At 39.3% G+C, this 19151-nt stretch overlaps 1 protein-coding gene across 1 annotated transcript in view; it reads right to left on the minus strand.

Annotated features, from left to right (window-relative positions):
* The window catches only part of LOC138733928 (cilia- and flagella-associated protein 43-like), a 34977-nt gene extending 17428 nt beyond the window's left edge, over nucleotides 1-17549 (minus strand). Inside the window, 17 exon segments of the mRNA XM_069881446.1 lie at nucleotides 236-361; nucleotides 1092-1169; nucleotides 2139-2252; nucleotides 2836-3001; nucleotides 3719-3849; nucleotides 4287-4439; nucleotides 5172-5341; nucleotides 6388-6528; nucleotides 7298-7401; nucleotides 8415-8563; nucleotides 9381-9461; nucleotides 10564-10680; nucleotides 11547-11678; nucleotides 12413-12492; nucleotides 13388-13447; nucleotides 15196-15346; nucleotides 17502-17549. Of these exon segments, the coding sequence (XP_069737547.1) occupies nucleotides 236-361; nucleotides 1092-1169; nucleotides 2139-2252; nucleotides 2836-3001; nucleotides 3719-3849; nucleotides 4287-4439; nucleotides 5172-5341; nucleotides 6388-6528; nucleotides 7298-7401; nucleotides 8415-8563; nucleotides 9381-9461; nucleotides 10564-10680; nucleotides 11547-11678; nucleotides 12413-12492; nucleotides 13388-13447; nucleotides 15196-15346; nucleotides 17502-17549 (2001 nt within the window).
* Nucleotides 17550-19151: the final 1602 nt, after the last annotated feature.

A 19151-nucleotide genomic window follows, 5' to 3' on the forward strand; every position in this document is an offset into this window, starting at 1 on the left:
AAGCAGCGCTGTACCCAAGGTCACAGTGTCAGATTTACAGTTTCTGGCATAGATCATATTCCAACTGGCAATATCTGCATTAGCAGATTCACCTGCTTCAAAAAGTGACTTAAAATACTTTTACGCTTTCCTGCTTCTCAACAGTGAACAACTTTGAGATCATCTTCTATTCTTCAGTTATTGCTTCTCCTTTTCACTGCTAGTTTTAAAATGTTCTCTTTCCACTCTATCATACCCTGGCCACTTCTTCTTCAGCCTTTTCTTGTGCTCTTTCCTGTTCTTCTACATCCAGGTTGAACTCCTGCTGCTCCAGTTTCTCAATGTCTGGCACCAGTTCATTTTCATGCATCATTTTCTGAATCTGTTTTTTTAAAAAATAAGTATAAGGAATAAAAAGTAATTCGAATGTGAATAGAGGAAACACTGGTTTTAACACTGTGGAACTTGATAACAGAGAAAATCATTTTAATTGCCTCCACTTTTAACTGCTTCATGGTAATTGGTAGAACGTGCTGCCTGTACCTAGTGACAGAGACTACTATGTGAATATATTTCATCCTTCCCTTAAAGCTCATTTGGATGTTATATGTGGAGTTGTGCATACTTTCTAAGAATCTGTAGCATGGAATTGTTCATTCTTTAGTTCTGAGAACTTTCAAAAGTTTTTATCTATCTCATGCAGTTCAACAAAGGGAAATGCAAAATCCTGCATCTGGGGAGGAACAGCCCCATGCAGCAGGATATGCTGGGAGCTGAGCAACTGGAAAACAAACTGGAGAAGGAAGAGGAGAGGATGACAGTTTCTATAACGGAAGGCTGTTAGACCAGCAGAAACTAGCCTGCTGAGGGGATAGATTGCTCAAGATATAAGGGTGGTACAAATTTTTTAGTTGGAGCAAAGGAACCTCAGAACCAGACAGTTGTTCCTGACAGGTTCAGCACGCTGTCCCTGAAGAGACAAATCTCTCTATTACCTGTCTGCTCAGTGTTTATGACAAAAATGTAACTAAGCACTAGAGCTGATAGTTGTAAAGGAAGTGTACATGTAAACAAAACTGTAAGCTAAGCCATTACACTTGTAAGAAACTCACAGTTTCATGCAGCTTTTTAATTCCCATTTGCAGCTCTTTCTTCTGGTTAGCAAACCTCTCAGTCTCTTCTCTAATGACCTGACATACAACAGATATATTTTTGAAAATAAAAAATAACCCAGGAAACGACTGAAGTGATCTAAAGGAACATTATCTGTACAGAAAACAAAACTCAGAAGGGATTAATAACTGAAATAGACATAAGCTTAATTCAATAGGTTGATTCTTAGAACTGCTAAAAAGAAAAATGATTGTACACCCAGTTCACACTGTAAACTGGTTATACAGAAACAGAGCTTAAAATAAGGAAAGAAAGAAAGTCACTCCTGAGATCACACAGAAAGCAATGATATTTCATCTTATCATTGAGCCCCAGAAGCTGGAGAATATATACAGCTCTGGTTCATAACAAAAAGAACCTGCTACCACCCATAATTCATATTTCTGAGGAAAAAAATTATCTATGCTAACATTAATATAGCAATTTCCAGACTCACAAAGCACTAAATCCCCTCTCTGCACACTATTAGATCTTTGATGAACTTTTACTCTTAAAAAACTTTGGTTCCACATCATACTCACCTCAACCTTAACCTGAAACAAACCTCAGGGGGTTTGCAATTAATGTCATATTGTTGACTATTGATTTATCAGTGCTGTAGAATTTTTTATTCTGGCCCTTGGGAAGAAGCACCTGCTTGGTTTCTGGTAATAATCTTCTGTGTAACTTCTTGACATTTAGAAGAAAAACATCTTTACAAGTTTCTAAAGGAAGCCGATTTCTCTGGCAATTTCTTTTTTTTTTCATTTACTCCTTGTGTAGAAGTGGCCTTTTGGCCTTTAGAGCTCCTATTGTGCTCAGTACCTGCTCTGGTGTGTTTATAACGTTGACCCTAACTTTTCTAAAGGTCTAGATGGCAACGCCTTAAAGGGAGGCCCAAATGTCAGAAGAGCTTTAGAAAGTAGATTACTTTACAGCACATAATTCAAATCACTACTGACTCTTGAAAACTCCTGTTTTGATTATTACTTGTTCTATCGAAGTACCTTCTTCATTTTCTGATCTATCCACGTCATTTCATTGGTATTGGCTGAATATGAACTGGTGACGTTTCCGTCTTCCTCTGTCACCTCTACATTGGAAGATTTAAGCGATGCATCCTGAAATTAAGGATATAAACATCCATCTCAGGTACTTAGAGAGAATAAGAGAGAGACCAAAATAAAATAAAAATTGGACTCGCATTAGAAGCACCACCACGTCATTAAAGAGAATGTTACAATATTTTTACTCCCTAACCAGGCTCCAGATTTGTTCCAGAAAACCCTTGCTGTTATGCAAGGCCTTTTGACTCAAATGGCCTGACGTTACTAACTTCTGTAATTGCTGCTTTGCTTGATTTCAACAGGAAAACAAACAACACACAATGTATAGCAGTAATATCACACTGGAAATGACAAATAATTTCACATGAGGAGAAATTGACTTTCACAGAGTTTTCTGTGGCTGAAGAAACCATGTGAAACTGAAGCTGTGAATGCCATCTTCCCATAACTATTCCATTTCCTTGTTTATACTATTCTACAAATTAAGAATTAAGCATATTCAGCCTATCCTTGGGAGTATTTTGCTACTTCTGCAAAAGGATCAGAGTTTGTTTGGAGGACAGTTTTTATCATGTGCAATTTTAGGATAATGATCAAACCTTCCCCCCGCTTCCCTAAAAATAAAAAAAACCCCCACCTTAAATTTCCCTTCTGGAAGTGATTCTGCTGTGGATTCTGGGTCAAAATGCCGTTCTGCCATGGATTGTAAAACAGTATTTTCATTTGAAGTGGACTTGTTCAGTATAGCAAGAAGAGATCGCCAGTGAAGATCAGCTTCCTCAGCTTCAGTATTCTTTATCTTCCTAGTAAATAGAAAATAAATTGATGTATTTTTATGTCTTATAATAAAGGACAAATTATTAAATATTCCATATAACAAAATTACTAGGTTGTTCAAAAATGCCTATTCAATATTTTTACATATGATTTAATATTGTTTGAGTTCTAGCATTCATAATTAAGTGAAGTTTCTTCAGAATTAGAAATTCTGAAAGATTCATTACCCAGAGTAGAAATACCACTCTGGTGGACCCATCTTCCATTTATGCATCTGCCTGAACATTTGTTATACCACAGAAAAGCTGTAGTTTCACGTGTCCCTCACTCCTAATGTTTGCTAAGAGCTCTCTATGGGCACAGTTCAATTCCCTCCCGTTAAATCTGTGATGTCCCCTAATCACTGAAATAAAATGGTATCTCATGAGATTATATGGCTTAGATCCTCAGACACCCCATTCCAGATGGTTTATTTGAGAGTGATAAGCAGCTTATTATGGGTAATGCTTATCAGAAGACACTCCTTTATCTTGTATTGCAACCGCACCCAAAGTCCAAGACATTCTCCACAACACTGGTGGGAAGCTTTAAATGAGCTAGGGAAGCTACCTCTAATGATGAGAGGAGTGACTTCATCTAATTCTTAACCTTACTTTGAGACTAATAAAAAGTCTAGAATCACAAATAGATGCAAAATTTGTCTGTCAGGATACAAAAATTCACACCATCAATATTATACATACTTCCATTTCAGGCACACCAGGGCACCATCATTTTTCCCAATAACAAGGATAAATTTGCTATCCAGAGAAAATACCGTGGATCTGATTCCTCCTCCTTGATATGAGTGACAATGCATACGAGCGAGTATATCCTAGAAAAGTCACAGAAGCAGTATGAGTAAATATGTTTTTGTAACAGGGTATGTCTATAAACTATGCTTCTGTATTTTCTTATAGAAGTCAATCCAAAATGTCAACACGAAGTATATAAAAGCCTAGGATTTATGATTTTGTGATTTTTGACTACAGATGGGACAAGTTTCTAGAATACTAATTTTGCAGGTGATGATAACGAAAAGTAGTAAAATTATCTACCCCAAGATTTGCTGGAGAAGAAAGTAAGTAGTTTGTATAATCATCAGTTATAAAAACAATTGTACTATATAATGTTATGACAGTTCATGTTCAACGTAAATTTTTCTGGAACACTTTATATTCAAGCAAAGAAAAGCTTCCAGTGAAAGAAAGTAGCTTGCACACCTCTTCCTCGCGTACACCAAACAAAGCCTGTACCTGGATGCCTACCTACCATAGTAGGAGTGTGATAGACGAACAAAACACCATCGTTCGCTGCTGATGCCAGCCACCGGCCGTTGGGTGATAAACAGAGGATCCCCGATCCAAACTGATTGCTACGAATCCTCTTCTCTGATAAAAATACTGATGGGTCTTCCGATATAGTCTGCCGAACAAAGAAAATGTTAGCAGCAGTTCAGATTATGGAGATGTCTATGCCATTTTGAGAAGGCTGATGGCAGTTTTGTGGGTTATCACATGTGGTGATTTACAATCCAAACACTTGGATTTCTGAGCTCAGGAAGCAGTAACATTGCTACGATGATTTGCTTCTCATCTCTTCAAAAGGGTCTGTGTGTTTTTATGTGCCTGGGCCCAGAGTTGTCAAGGAGGAATGCCCACCTTTGGAATTCACCTTCTTCCTTGACCTGACTCAAACTGGGGGAGACCTATGAGCTACAGAGAGGTCCAGTTCATCAGCAGGCAATGACAGTGACCACTACTTAATTTCAGGCAGGGCTGAGCTGGGTTTGCAGTTGTGTCTTACGAGTCATGGGCTCACATGGGCTCAGTGCTTTTAAGAGCTGGATACTCCAGTTACTCAGCAGACTGCACAAAAGCACAGCTCCAACACAGAAGCTACACATGAAGTGCCTGCAAGCTGTACAAGTTTTAAGAAGCAACATTTGGCTTTCTCTGTAATCAAACAAGAAGATTGCTTTTGCCAGATTTCTGAGCAGGTGGTAGGATACTAAAAGTTGATGTTTATGGATGGAGTAGATATTTTGAGTGCAGAGATGACTTTTTATGATAATATCCTGCTATATTAACTTCAGCTACAGCCTTTGTTTGATGGTATTTAACCATCACCCAAAATAAAGCAGCTTCAGAAAATTACCTTTTCAGTGAGATGATATTTACAGATGAAAAGTCCAGAGGTACAGTAACCATACACAATATTATCCTTCAATCTGACTGCTGAGCTCAAAGGGCAATCCAGATCATAACGCTCCTGTTTAATGGCACTAGCATCAAACATTCCTTGGTCATTAACATACTCATCATTATCTAGAAGCGTGAAAAAAGAAACAGGGAGGAAAAGGCATCATTACCACTAATGCAGGTGCTTCACCCATCAAGTAATTAAGAAAATCAGTCTCAGCAAGGAGTGAGCATTATGTGAGTTTTCAAGGAGACTAGGAATTAAGACACCTAGGTTTGACACTTACTCTGGGGGTCGTGCCAATCTAGCACACTGCAGTGAAGCAGAGAGACAGCTCTAAAGAAGTCCTAGAAACGGTTTAACCACAGTGATGTAATTGTTTGCATACCCTGATTTACCCTGCTCTGCTGTGCCTTAGTTAAATTTATGCATTTAAGACCTCTCATGACAACTGAATTAGTTTTCCACCTGTTTCCAGAAAGTGCCCCGAACTGATCATTCCAAGAATATCAGTTTTCCAGAAGGTGAATGGAAGTTTGCCTTTCTTAGGCGTCCTTAACCCCCCCCCCTCTTTTCCTCATAGTGACACTTTTCTCATAGAAAGTTTCTTTAACATTTCCTATTGGGACACAAGGTAATATTTTTTAAACACAGTAGACTTTTTCCTTGGTGCTTTTACACAGAAAAGCTATAACAAAGACAGGGAATCACTATTTTTTTAGATAGATCAACCTTTAATATTTTCCTTCTGAGCTATTACATACCTATAATAATTCTTTGAAGAGGCTGGTGGGATTGATTCCCCTTTGAACACCCGATATGCTAGTCTGCAAAAGGGTGATGCCTAGAACAAGGTCTCTGTGACTGGCTTCGGGCATTGCCCACTCAATAGTAATAATAACAGCAATAACAACCACCACCAGTAGAAGTAGTTGTTAAGCAATGGCTTTGTGAATCTGCAAATGAATTACTTCTTCCTTCCTTGGCCTTCCCTTAAAAGATCACATTTTGCAATGATTGAGCTGACTATAAAGCCTACCGAATGCTGTATGAGAAATGATGTCCCAGGAGAATGTACAGAGGAGATGAAGAAAGAGATTAAGATTTGTGTTAATGGATGGCAATAATATGATCTTCCCTTAGAAAAATATCACAGAATATATATTCTTACCTGTTGTGAGTTCTGAAGGTAGATAAAAAACTTCCAGTCTTGCTCTCTGGCCCGCTCCCACATTAAGAAGTGCCGCCACTTCAACTAAGTCCTTGTTGAAGTCAGAAACTACAGAGAGATCCAGCACTTCATCTGCTAAGGCTGAAGCAGGTAGGGAACATCAATGCAAATTGTTACTGAATCACGGTAACGTTTTTGCTGAGTTATCACATCAAACAAAGAGACCCATGTTCAGGACACATCTCAGCTCAACCACACAGTTTGGAACTTGCATGAAAATATCAGACAAGCCACAACCTGGTTTTGGAAAGTGCGGCACGCACACAACTTCAGCTAGAGGCATCCAGCACTGAGAGTGCTAAGTGTTACTATGACATTAAACATTCAAATATGACTTTACATCCAGCTTGAACTGTAGCAATTTTGAGGTTCTCTGCTGATAACCACCACTTAAAGTTATGATGAAGGTCTATACTTATAGATGCGATCTGTAAGTATAACGTTAGTGGAATTGAGAGGCTGCAAAAACAAATACACAAATTTCTGAAGAATTATTCTGTGACTTAAAATTCCGTCATTTTTATTCTTTAGCATCCAGCAGCAAAGCTGACAGTTCCAGCAGTCCTCACGTTAAAGATGTCCGGGGCAGGCAATTGCACCCAGCTATCATGACCTATGGATTTTTACTCTAAATTCTCTCAAGATGAGCCACAAAAGTCTTAAGTTCTTTGCCACTACTATTCCTTTTGTGCTGGAGTTGTGATCAGCTGGTTAGCTAATCCATTCTCTTCCCTCTGACTTACCTGCTCCTTTGCTAACTAAAACTAAATAAAAAAAAAAAAAAGCAAGTACACCTAAAATACAGTAAATAGTGAAAACACAGTGTAGTTAATGCTGTAACATTTATTACCTACATATCCAAGAACTTGGAATAATTTTGAAGGCCGGGCATCTAGAATAAAGATATGTCCTTCTGCAGCCCTAGTGATGAGGAACCGGCCACTCTGGTCATAACTAGGTGAAAAAAAAATCCAAATAGAAAACAGCTCAATAAAAAGAGTCAAATAATTCCACTCCAATAACTCTGCTGACTTCACTGAGGGCATAAACGCAACTGAAATTTCAGCTTCTAGGTTTACAGGATTAGGGTCTGATATAAAGTGCAGTTATGAGTGCAATTTCTAATTGTGTGGGTGGTCAATCTAAAGCTAACGATGCTCCATAGCAGTCTGTTAACAACTTCAGCAAATCTTTAATGAAGTTTATGTTTTTAAAAATAAAACGGCTATACAGATTTTGATATTATTTTTAATAGACATGGCTCTGTTTATATTGATTTGACCTTGAATGAGTTGCTTTCCGTATCTATTTTTAATGTTTTATCTTAGGTAGCTGTGGAAAGTGATCACATCTGAGTCTCCAAATAACAGGCAGACTAATATTAAAGTTTAACTGTTCAATATCCATTTTATTTTTTAAAAAGTAGAAGTAAAATACTCTCAGATTTTTCAATAATGGAAAAAAGCAACCAACCAAACAAAAAAAGCCTTTTACATCACTAGAGCTTATTACAGGAGGACTGGTAAATTCCAGAACAGTGAGCAAATGAATAATTAACAATGGTAATAAAAATCCACCGTATAAAAAGGGATGACCAAAAGGCTTATACTTAATTTCACAAAAACTTAAATTTACTTCTAGTGAGAAATGGCCCTCTAAAGTTGGATACATGGAATTGTGCATAATTATTGCACACAGTGATCTGCCAGAAAGGATCTTATACATGAGTATTTTCAGTGCTCAGTTAAACCTTCTTAAAATACAGGTTTATTATATTTCTCTCATATAAATCCTGCCACTACCTCTCTTGCAAGCAATTCAGAATATGTTGGAAAATAATTGAAACCATCAAAATATTTTACTTTGTTATTTTTGGAATCAAAGCTTGAACAGTTTTTTTGTTCAACTAACAGCGTTACTCAAGAAACAGATTGACAATATTACTGCCCCTGCTGCTTCATACTTACTGCAAAGACAACACTGGAAATTTGGAAAGAAAAATTCTGTGAACAACCCGTGGAGCTTCAGCTTTGGTAACATCAAGAAAATAGATTTGACCTCTTATGGTCCCAACAGCAACGCTGCTGGAGGAGGGACAGCAAGCCATAGCTGTTGCCTAGTTGAGAAACAAAATATGATTAACAGTTCCATACCTTTTTTTACAACTATTCTGTATGTTAGTATGCGACTTCTTTTACTATTTAGAAGTCCCTAAAATTTGAAGAAGAAACCTCAAATGGTTCAGCTAAAAAACTTGTTTTTAACAAAGTATTTTAGAGACGTCTTGGCTTTTTTCCCTATGCTCTGTATCTACATATCAAAAGCCAATTCTGCACTCCTCAGAAAAAAATCATTATATCCACATTTAAAGTGAAATAAGTCCCACCTCAATGAAACAGTGAGTGCATTGTTATGTGTACAGCTCTTACAGAAAGGGATGAGTCTCTTACTGTGTCAGATTTCAGGGTTTGAACGCATCTTAAATCAGGACAAAGCATTAACAGTTTTAAATACTTTTATCAACTCAGTTTCAAGAGCCTGGTCATTCAAGGCATTTAGTTTTTACAGACTCAAAACTTTTCCATTCAGTTCTGACACTCATTAAAAATAAATATTTCATCAAATATTATAAAAATTTAGATTGTTATTTACAAATATGTGCTTAAAGACACATCACTACAACAACCCAAACCATTCAATGATTCTACGACATGAGGTTGACATGTTGCCTCTGCTTTATGGCCCAGTTCAATAGATGATTAGTTCAAGTAAACGTAATATTTTTAAATCTCTTTCATGGGTTGTACAGAGACACTACTGATCTTTCCTCACCACAGGTTGATCCAAATCTGTGGAATATTATGCTATGAATTAAGAAATACTAAAGAAAACTTCAAGCATCAGTCACTAAATGAGCTCCTGGTTGCGTGTACCTGAATATCAAGGTTGAGCTTGCTGAGGCAAGTTCCATCTTCCAGGAACCAAACTTGTACTTCACCTGAAATTGTTACAGACTATTGAACAGAGAAAAAAACATAGTCAAAAGAGAGTGGAATAACCAAATAGTCTGGAAATGACTAGTGATCTTTTATAGAATATAAATTCAAATAGTGTCTGAGCAGAGCAGATCAAGGATTACTAGTTTTGCTTGAAATTACCTTGAATTCCCTTTAAGTCCAGTTGCTGCAAGGTACGCCTACCTACGGAAAATGTGTAATCATTTCTGTGAATTGATGCAAATACAGGAATGTTTTTTAAGCAGAATGAGACAATCTAGGGCAAAACATGTAAGCTTGATCAATATTAGCACTCCCACCATTCAGCCTGCAATAGAAAACCTGCTTATCATTTTGTTTGCACAGGAAAGGGCTTAAGGTGACATCTGGTTTTCTCACATGAAAAATTATGTGTATCATGTTTTTGAGGCCTTCTTATAACCAGGAAATTTTATAATTCCACAGTGAAGTGTGGCTAGAGATCAATCAACCCTCACATCACTCATTCAGACTCAGGTAAAATTTGTCATTCCCATGTTATTGACAAACAAACAGATTATCAGCAAAACTAATTGATTCACACCCCAGAATTTCAGGGCTGGCTACTTGAAGAATTCATGGCCTTGAGATGAATCAGAGTTGCAGGAGTCCAAGACACAGGAGGAAAGCAAGGAATATTTCAGAATGAACAGATCCATGAGTAATGCCTCGTTGTCCCTGGACCTGGGACAAAGGCATCTCTCAGGCTATTCCAGTTTGTGCTGGAGGCTGAAAAGATCAGCAGGGATTCCTTGTTCCGACATCTATTCTCTGAATTGAATCAACCTTTTGCTCAGCTGTGCTCCTGACCACTAGTGAGACAGCAAATAAACAGCAGAACCATACAACATTTTAGCAGCCTGCGAATTATCCACCCTGCATTCCAGGGCAAGTTCTGACCCTTCTATAGGCCATACCTGAATTAATGCCATTTAATTCCGTAATGAGAAGGTTTTCCACAACTGTAACAAACACCAGAACAGTCACGATCTCTGCAAGGCTTTTGATTTTGTGTCTTACCAACGTTTTGGTCATCTGAAAAGAGCCACAATTATATATAAGGAAGAAAATAATTTCTTACCACACAGTACTTGTCCCCTGGAGTAAGAAAATCAGCTGTCAGGAAACAACTACTGCATGTGTCCAGGAGTTTGACAGCTTCTCCACTGTGGGCAGGTTTGTAAGCATAGATTGTCCCCTGACAAACAGAGAGAGATAATCCATCCCTGGGCTATGAGACTTCTCATTAAAAGCTGTCAAAGACTTCAAGAAAAAATACTCATCTTCCTGAGCTCTTTAAAGTTTCATACTCTACTCTAAATTGAGGTAAAAAGTGCCCAGTAGAATTCAACTGAATTTAGTAAATTATATAAATTTACACTAGCTGAAAATCAGGATGGTTCATTTGAGAGTGATCCAGCTAGTCACGTTTCCAAGTTTTGTTTCTCATAACTGCTTTAATTTAAAACCACCCTATTTCGTATTGCTCCAGAAACCAATCAATATTCTAAAGCAACATAAAACACAAATAATAAATCTTAAGCTTCAAAAGATGTTTTTATCTAAAGACCTCAAAACCTTTTAGAAACAATTCATAACTAATGTAGACATAGATTTTAGAACTTCTCTACGCATTTTACAAAAGGAGAGTGAAATCAGAGACAAAGTGTGACCAAAGTTACCCCCACAAAAAAACCCAAACAAACCACATTTAAATGCCAATTTAAATTATTAAAGGTCTGGAAAACCAGGGATAATTTGAGGATTTGGGACTCTTGTGTAAGATTTCTGGACATCAGGCTGGTCAAAGAAGGATCTTTGACTGGGTGGCCAGACAAATTCAGATAGATGCACAGCACAAGTCTCCCGCATAGCCACAGTAGGTCTGATGTACCCAAGGCCCAAGATTTCATTGCAAACACAAGATGGGCTAAGTTTACCTCTGGTATAATTTGTTGACTTGTGTGATTACATTACAGACATTTCATACTGGCAGTGCCAGCATGCACATACAGAATAAAAGGAACATGCCATTATATAATGCCGTTATCTCAAATGCTATACCTGGTCAGTGACAAGCAGAAGCACAGCGTAATCAGGTGAGAATATGAGGCTGGATATGGGTTTTAAGATATCAACGCAGATTTTCGTCTCATACTGCAGATCTTTGATGTGATAAAAGAATAAAACGCCCCCCTGTGCAGAAAAGTACAAATCCACATCAGGTCAAGGTCAATTATCCCAGCCTGAAGGTCAATTATCCCACCCACTCTGGCAAACTGAACTGGCAAAACCTTCTGAAATTCTCTGGAGCAAGTGTGTTTAACTGTATCCCATTGCTAATGGTCTCATCTGCCTTCATGACGTTTAAATCCAGACGACTCTTATCCTGCATAACGCATTTTTTGAAAAATCAAGGTGTTTTTTAATACAAGTCTTACTAACAGTCCATGTTTGATAACAGACTCTCTCATTAGTAAACACTTGAGATTCCACATTGTTTCTTTTGTGACAGTATAGGGATTTGTCCCTCTCTTAAGCAGCACTGTATAATGTAATCATCATTTTGGATTAAATATTGAGTGAGATTCAGCACAAAACAATTTGGTGGTTCTCTTGGTCATTTTTTTCTCCTCTCCTATTTTTTGTCCATCCTTCTTTCCTGTTCCTCTAGAACTCTCTTTGCCTTTTGTTAAAAATAGTATTGTCCTCTTTGGTTCCTTCTTTGACTTAAAAAATGGAATCTCTTCCCTCCCTGCTCCTTTCTGAGTTCTTGTCTCAAGTTCTAACAAAGAAGATATATGACAAAACCAGAGAGGACCTCCACTTTTTTTCTGACTTCTGTCTTTGCAGTGAGCTCTGCAAATACACTCCATTTGAATGCTTTTTGATTTTCACACAATAAGTTACAAGCATAAAGGATGCCTTACATTTCCAGCTGCATACAGTCCCCCGTTACAAAATGCCATGGCAAATAAAACTGATTGTTGTGGATCCTCTGGTTTGCCACCTGAAAGCACAAAGGCAACAAGAAACATCAAGTTTAATTCATTGCAACCATGTGTCCCAACTTCAAATCTGAGATGATTTACTACTTGTGAGTAAAAAGGCTCAACGGGCTATATATTCTTTGGACTTTGTGCTGTGATGATGAAGGACAAGGCTGGTACACATAATTTAAAGTGACAGTACTACTGTGGTCTGATGAATTAGAAATTAATTTGAGAAATCAAAACTTGTCCCAATGTCTGGCAACCTTCACTGTGGAAGTATTTTTTTTCCCTAATTTCTACTCAGAATTTCCATTGATGCAAACTGTGCCCTTTGCCTGTCAGGTTCCATCCTGTCTGTAACCTTTCATGAGTAGCTGAAGCAACAGTAAAATCCCCCATTTCCTTTCCACTGGGCTGAAGAGAGTTCTCACAGCCCATCTTTGTATGACACACGCAGACTCTGCAATAATCTTTGTGGCCCTGTGCTGAACTTTGTCCACTACGTGAATGCCTTTTTTGTATTGTGGAGCCCAAAACAAAACATTTGAAACAAACCCTAAATCCTAACTCAACTAAATCACAAGTGATTGCAGTTCTAAACAAAGTTACTAAAACTAAGCAGTAGAGAACCCATTCTAGCATCACTTATTCCAATTTAAACTAGAATGAACAGAAATTATTTCCCTGCCACTGTTTTTCCAGAGGCTATTCATTTGGCTGTCTACTAGCACAAAAGCTATTAATCATTTCTCCTGTAAACATATAAAAGGTTGCCATTGATGTGTCTTACAGAGGTCAGTGTGAGCTGAGTTTTTCTAACCAGTGGCCTCCTGCTGTACTCACATATTATTACTCCCAGACATCATTGATGCTGGCTAAAAATCAATTAGCTTGATTTGAACATGGAAATACCTTTCTTTTTCTGCGCTCCTCGAACATATGACACGATGTCTGACACTTTACACACGTATTCTGCACAAAAGAAAACAATATATAACGTCAACCTTGTTTATATGTCAGTATTGCAATAAAAGTCAGTTATAGCCCAGTCTACTGAACAAAAGGTGAAGTTTGGTATATTGAATCAAAAATGTGCATTCTTCTCCAATATCCACCATCTCTGTCATTTATGCATCTGAGCTGGCACAGTCGTTACGTGGTTCAGCTTACAGCTATAAAAGGGAGATAGTCATACATGGACTGTGATCCAGATGCAGATTTATCTATCTTCTAGTGCTAAGTTCTGGTTTTGTTATTTCCATTCATAATTTTTTAATTAGATTTACTTACAAAGGAAAGTTTAGCCAGCCTGAAAATTGCCCAAGTGAAATGTTGTGGCTGCTTACGGTTCTGTTTGCAAAACCATAACAGGAGCTTGGCACGTGCTTCGAGTTGGACACACACGTAAGCATTCTGCTGAGCAGATACAGATTGCAGTACATCTTAAATTAAGCAGAAGCTTCAGTAAAATACGAATACAGACAGTGTTCTCACACAGATTTAGGACAGGACTCAAAGAATACACAAGTGGAGGAAAATCCCAAATGGCAAAAATTCTTATTGCCTTCTAACGAACTGGCAAACCATTTCTGGTCACGCCTCAGCTTTATATTTGTTTGTGATTTTCAGCTCTTGATATGGCAAACTTAAGAGTCTGATGGTTTCAAAAACAGAGGAATAGTGCTGGTTTGCTGATTTTTTTTTCAGAGCTGCCTTCCATTTCTGTGCTGACTATCAAAACTGGATAGAGATACAGAACTTTGGGAAAGTCAGGGATATTTACAGCAGCTTAAAAAAATAATGTATTACATGGCAAAAGAAGAAAACAAGATTATCATCAGCCTGTCCATTAACACTGATTCAGTGTTTATTAAACATTGCTATGCTGGTCTACAGAAGGATATTATCCAGTTCTAGTGATAGAAATAATAATTTTTCACGGAAAGGGTCATTGGGCACTGGCAGAGGCTGCCCAGGGAGGGGGTTGAGTCACCTTCCTTGGAGGGGTTTAAGGGACGGGTGGATGAGGTGCTGAGGGACATGGGTTAGTGATTGATGGGAATGGTTGGACTCAGTGATCTGGTGGGTCTTTTCCAACCTGGTGATTCTATGATTCTATGAAGTCAAAGACGTCTTCTGTTCACTTTCTGTGCTTCATATGTAATGCATTAATGCCTGATAATCTTTATAGACTTGTTTTGAATACAAAATAGTTCCTATAATTGCTGACCTTAAGGAATTCTATTAAGCAATATTACGTCAAATTTGGTTTCGTTTTTTAAAGATTCATCATGAGCTCATCTGTTCTAACATCATCTACCGTATCAGAGGAGGACAGTCCAATATTTCATGCAAAATAAAATGCATTACTGGTGCTTAACTAACAGTAAAAATACATATAGCTGGTATATTAATAGTTTATTGTTAACCTAGTAGGGCTGGTTAATAAGATCAGGACTGCTGTAACTATTGTTCATTTTATCAATTTTGATGTATTTAGAAGTTTTTCTTTTTTTTTTTCCAAAAAAAATGAAAGCAAATTGTTGGGTGCTAAAGAAACCCACCCAGAAGTTCTGAATGTTTATCCTACTAATAAAAGAAATATGTCTTTACAATTTCTGTAAGATATACAATAGCAGAACAGCAGAAAGCAAAAAAAGCTTTCACCTATCCTTTTTCCTCCCTACTTGAATAAAAGACACCACACAGCTGTTTCTTACCAGGGAGAGGTTTTTGTTGAAGAACAGAAACACTGCCTCTCTCAGCATCAATTGCCATAACATATCCTTCCTTACAGCCCAAGTAAATCTCTGAGGTCGCAGTCCAGCAGTGGGCAGTAGGATGCACTGACGGCTTAGCAGAATCTCTTGGCTTCAGCAAAAAAAATAAACAAGTTCAATTAACGATTGACAAATATCTGTACAAGCAGTTACGTACATTTTACAGCAAAAAAAAAAAAAAAAGAGCACTCCCTCATAGAGCCTGAGCACCTGTATAACTTCAGTCCTATTTATTCAGTTAGTCCTTCACTGAGGGGAGTAATTTGAAAAACGAGAACATTCTCCAGAGAAGTCTGTCTGGAGACAGTGGTGGAGAACTCACCTCTCTCTCTAGAAGCTTGTCTGAATGATGAATTATATTTTCATTTTAAAATTACATATTTTAAAATTTGAATTTATCTGAATTTATTCTCCAGCGCTTGTGTCTGTTACAGGTTTGTCCCCTAGCTTGGAATCCATCCGGTACTTTCCCTACCCTTGCAACAATGCTGACCCACCATAACCAATATTTTAATGATAAAATTATGATAAAATTCAACACTCTGAGACCCCAGAAGTTTGTTGTGTTTTTTTTTTAATGTCAGAATAGCACTGGAAGCCCAAATTGAAATGGTTACCCACTATTATCTCACCCTGACAAATGTTTTTCAAATTACTTTTCAACATAGTCTTCCACTGCATAGACATTACTTGCACATGTGGTCTTGCATACTTGGCAGTACTAAAGCACACTTTGTTTGAATAGTTTAGCGTATCATATAATCCAAATTACTCTGTAAAACAGCTCTGTCAACCTTTGTGTCATCTGCAAATTAGTTCCAGAAATACCCTTGCCACAGACTTTGCATGTGCCTTGAATTTCATTTCACTGAAATAAATCTCATAAATCTATCGTTCTCAAATCAGGAAGAACAGAAATTCACCATCAAATGTTATTAAAGACAGTGATCTGCTCAAATACAATAGTAATAGGGGTCATATAAATACCACGATAGAAAGAAATAGATGGAACAGGGTTTGGGGAGGGGAAAAGGGGAAGAAAACACAAGAAAACCTTGTAAGAACATTTAAGAGAAGATCCAAAGCATGTGAGCAGAAGTGGTGAGGAACACTAGACAATAAGATGGATGAAAAAGAATGAAGAGTCTGTAATTCTATAAAACAACACCTGCTGTCTCAATAAAGGTTCTATAAAAAGGAAATATAGGTGGACTTGGGATGAAAACATAGGACAGAGATTCATAAGCGCCTAGATGTTGCTAGTAAAATATGCCAAGGGCTGGCTACATGATTCTGGGTAAGAAGCCTACTCTCTATTTATGCTTACAAAGCATTTTGAATTTCTCAGCGGGGAAATGTTACAGAAATAAAGTATATTAATATTTACTTTATAAATCAAATAGGACTAACAGTAATAAATCTATAACAAATGGGGCTTTACATCACCCAGAAAAACATTTAATATAGGCATTTTTGCTGATTTTATGACTCTTGAAGATCACAAATCTTTGGGAAGGCTGCAACTGAGCTCCTGTGAATCAGGAGCTTTCTGTGTAAAGATGACTTCTATAATATTCCTTTGTACCTGCTGCCATGACTGTCTTAACACATAAACTAAATAAAATAAGGAAAACTGAGGATGAGATTGTGTAAATTCTAAACTAGGTTGCTTCCTGAACTGCGCATTAGTAAGGTGGTGTATAAAATTATAATAATGATGATGATGATAATGCTGTCTTTCTTTGAGCTTCTCTCCCTTTTAAGTAGCAACTCTTCAGAGAAAAAAAATCCATGATGGATCCTTGTAATGAAAAGTTTTATAAAAGGACAATTAAATAAAATTGGTACTGGATGCCAAGAGGACTCAAGTGGTTGTGTCATGGCAAAGCATATTCAGAAACCTCAGGTCCCAAATGTAAGAAATATTGTAACAAAACTAAATTAATCTAATGGAAGAAAGAATAAGATTGAAAGCTGTAGGATAGTTCCATTCCTTTCCCTCTGCTGCCCCGTTGTGGTTAACACTTTGGTAAATACCCAGCCACAGGGTCTTGTTCTAGAGCCTGGAATCCTAACACATTTCAAAGGAGCCAACGAGAGCATTGGCAGTGGTCTTGCTTTTCTTTCTTGCCTCTCACACATTCTTTAGGAGTTGGCTACAGCTTCTAAGGGCCATGGACTACAGGTTGAGGACAAATCCCTTAAATGACAATCTAAATAATTGGTCCTCCACTTTGGATGCTTACATCAATGGGGAAAACATTGATCTCAGGGGACACTAATAGTGGTGCCATTTAGGGTATTATAAAGGGAACAAGTCCCCCACACCACTGGTGGGTTATCACACTTCACTGCCAGGGCCACCCTGGGGTCTCGCCCCCAGAGGGTGGTCCTTGCTGTCCCTGAGATATGGGCAGGTTCGACTGGACCGCTGGTTGAGCCATAAAGTTGGTTGCTTGTCGGGGGGGCTGCAGGTTCAGGGGTGCTTCGCCCCATTCGGGGTTGGCATAGTTGGGCCGCCTGGTGTCCCAAGTGGGAGAGAGCCGTGCGCGGCCCAGGTGCCCTCTCCCCCTCCCGTTTCCCTGAGTTTTAGAGCTGCATTCCTTGGCAAAGTGCCCTTGCTTCCCGCAGACCCAACACGGTCCTCTGGGTCGATTCTGGCGCAGGGGGAATGCTGTTGGCAAGTCATGAAACCGAGGGCAGTTTGTTACAACGTGACCCACCTGGCCACATTTAGAGCATGCCATCACGTTGGCTATTGCAGTGCTAACGGCCATCTGGATTGGGGCTAGACGCTCTTCCCTCGCGACATGCTTGATCATGTCTGCGATACTCGACCCCACCGGCAATGACCGCAGAATTTCTTTGGTTGCCGAGTTGCACTGCTGACGCAAGCATTCTGCTACCACCGGGCCTTTTGCTTCCGCAGGCAGGCTCGAAGAGTCGACTGCTGCCTGGAGACGGTCCACGAATTGTGTGAAACTCTCACTTTCACTTTGTTTTATCGTGGACCATGGTGATGGCTTGGCGATGACTCTAGAAGCTGTGCGAATGGCTTCTCTGGCCGCACGGGTAGTTGCCATGACTTCATGGGCCCGCAGGCCCTGAGCTTGCGCCTGAGGGGTGATCATGGTTGGGTCTGTTCCCATGAGCCGCTGCAGGCTGGAGCCGTGCAGTGGGTGATCTGCCCCAGCTACTTGGGCCAGCTGCTTTACGCAGTTGTCCTCCCATTCTTGTTTGAACACAATCATCCCTGCCCCGTCCAATATTAATCTGCAAGCTTGTTTTATATCAAAGGGCAGCATGTCATCTCCACCGAAAACGCTGTCTATGAGGGTGGAGACCATGGCAGAATTAAGTCCTTTATCTGCAATTGCTTTAACAATTGCTTGTATGTCCTTAGGGTTTATTGGTGAGTGGACCCTCTGTCCCCCGTCTGTGACCCGAACCGGGAATGCTAGCTTGGCCGATGGGGCCCAATCGGCACATGCCATCTTTATTTTTCTCCAATCCGTGAGAGGGATTTGTCCCCCTCTCGGCTTTTCTTTAATTTGAGTGGGGATGCGTCGGCTTTTAACTCTATGCACCCCCACTTCCTCCTCCTCTGAGCTCGAGTCGGTTGTGACCCACCCGCCCGGACTAGCGTCCGAGCCGGAGTCAGAACTCGACTGACCGGTCACTTCCGGGCCCCGAGCTCCTTCTGTCGGGCCCCGGCCCCGCCCACCTCCCTTGCGGGTGGGGCCGCCCCCTCCCCGCGGCTCGCCCCGCCTGCTGCTCGGAGCAGACGGGCGCTGACTGGCTCTCCGCCCCTCGCGGGCACCACCCTTCTCTTTTATGTTCTCCTCCCCCTCACGCTCGCACGCGCCGTTCAATTCCAGCGCTACCTCCCTGTTCCC

Source organism: Phaenicophaeus curvirostris, unplaced genomic scaffold (assembly GCF_032191515.1).
Source record: "Phaenicophaeus curvirostris isolate KB17595 unplaced genomic scaffold, BPBGC_Pcur_1.0 scaffold_46, whole genome shotgun sequence".
Taxonomy (NCBI): Eukaryota; Metazoa; Chordata; class Aves; order Cuculiformes; family Cuculidae; genus Phaenicophaeus; species Phaenicophaeus curvirostris.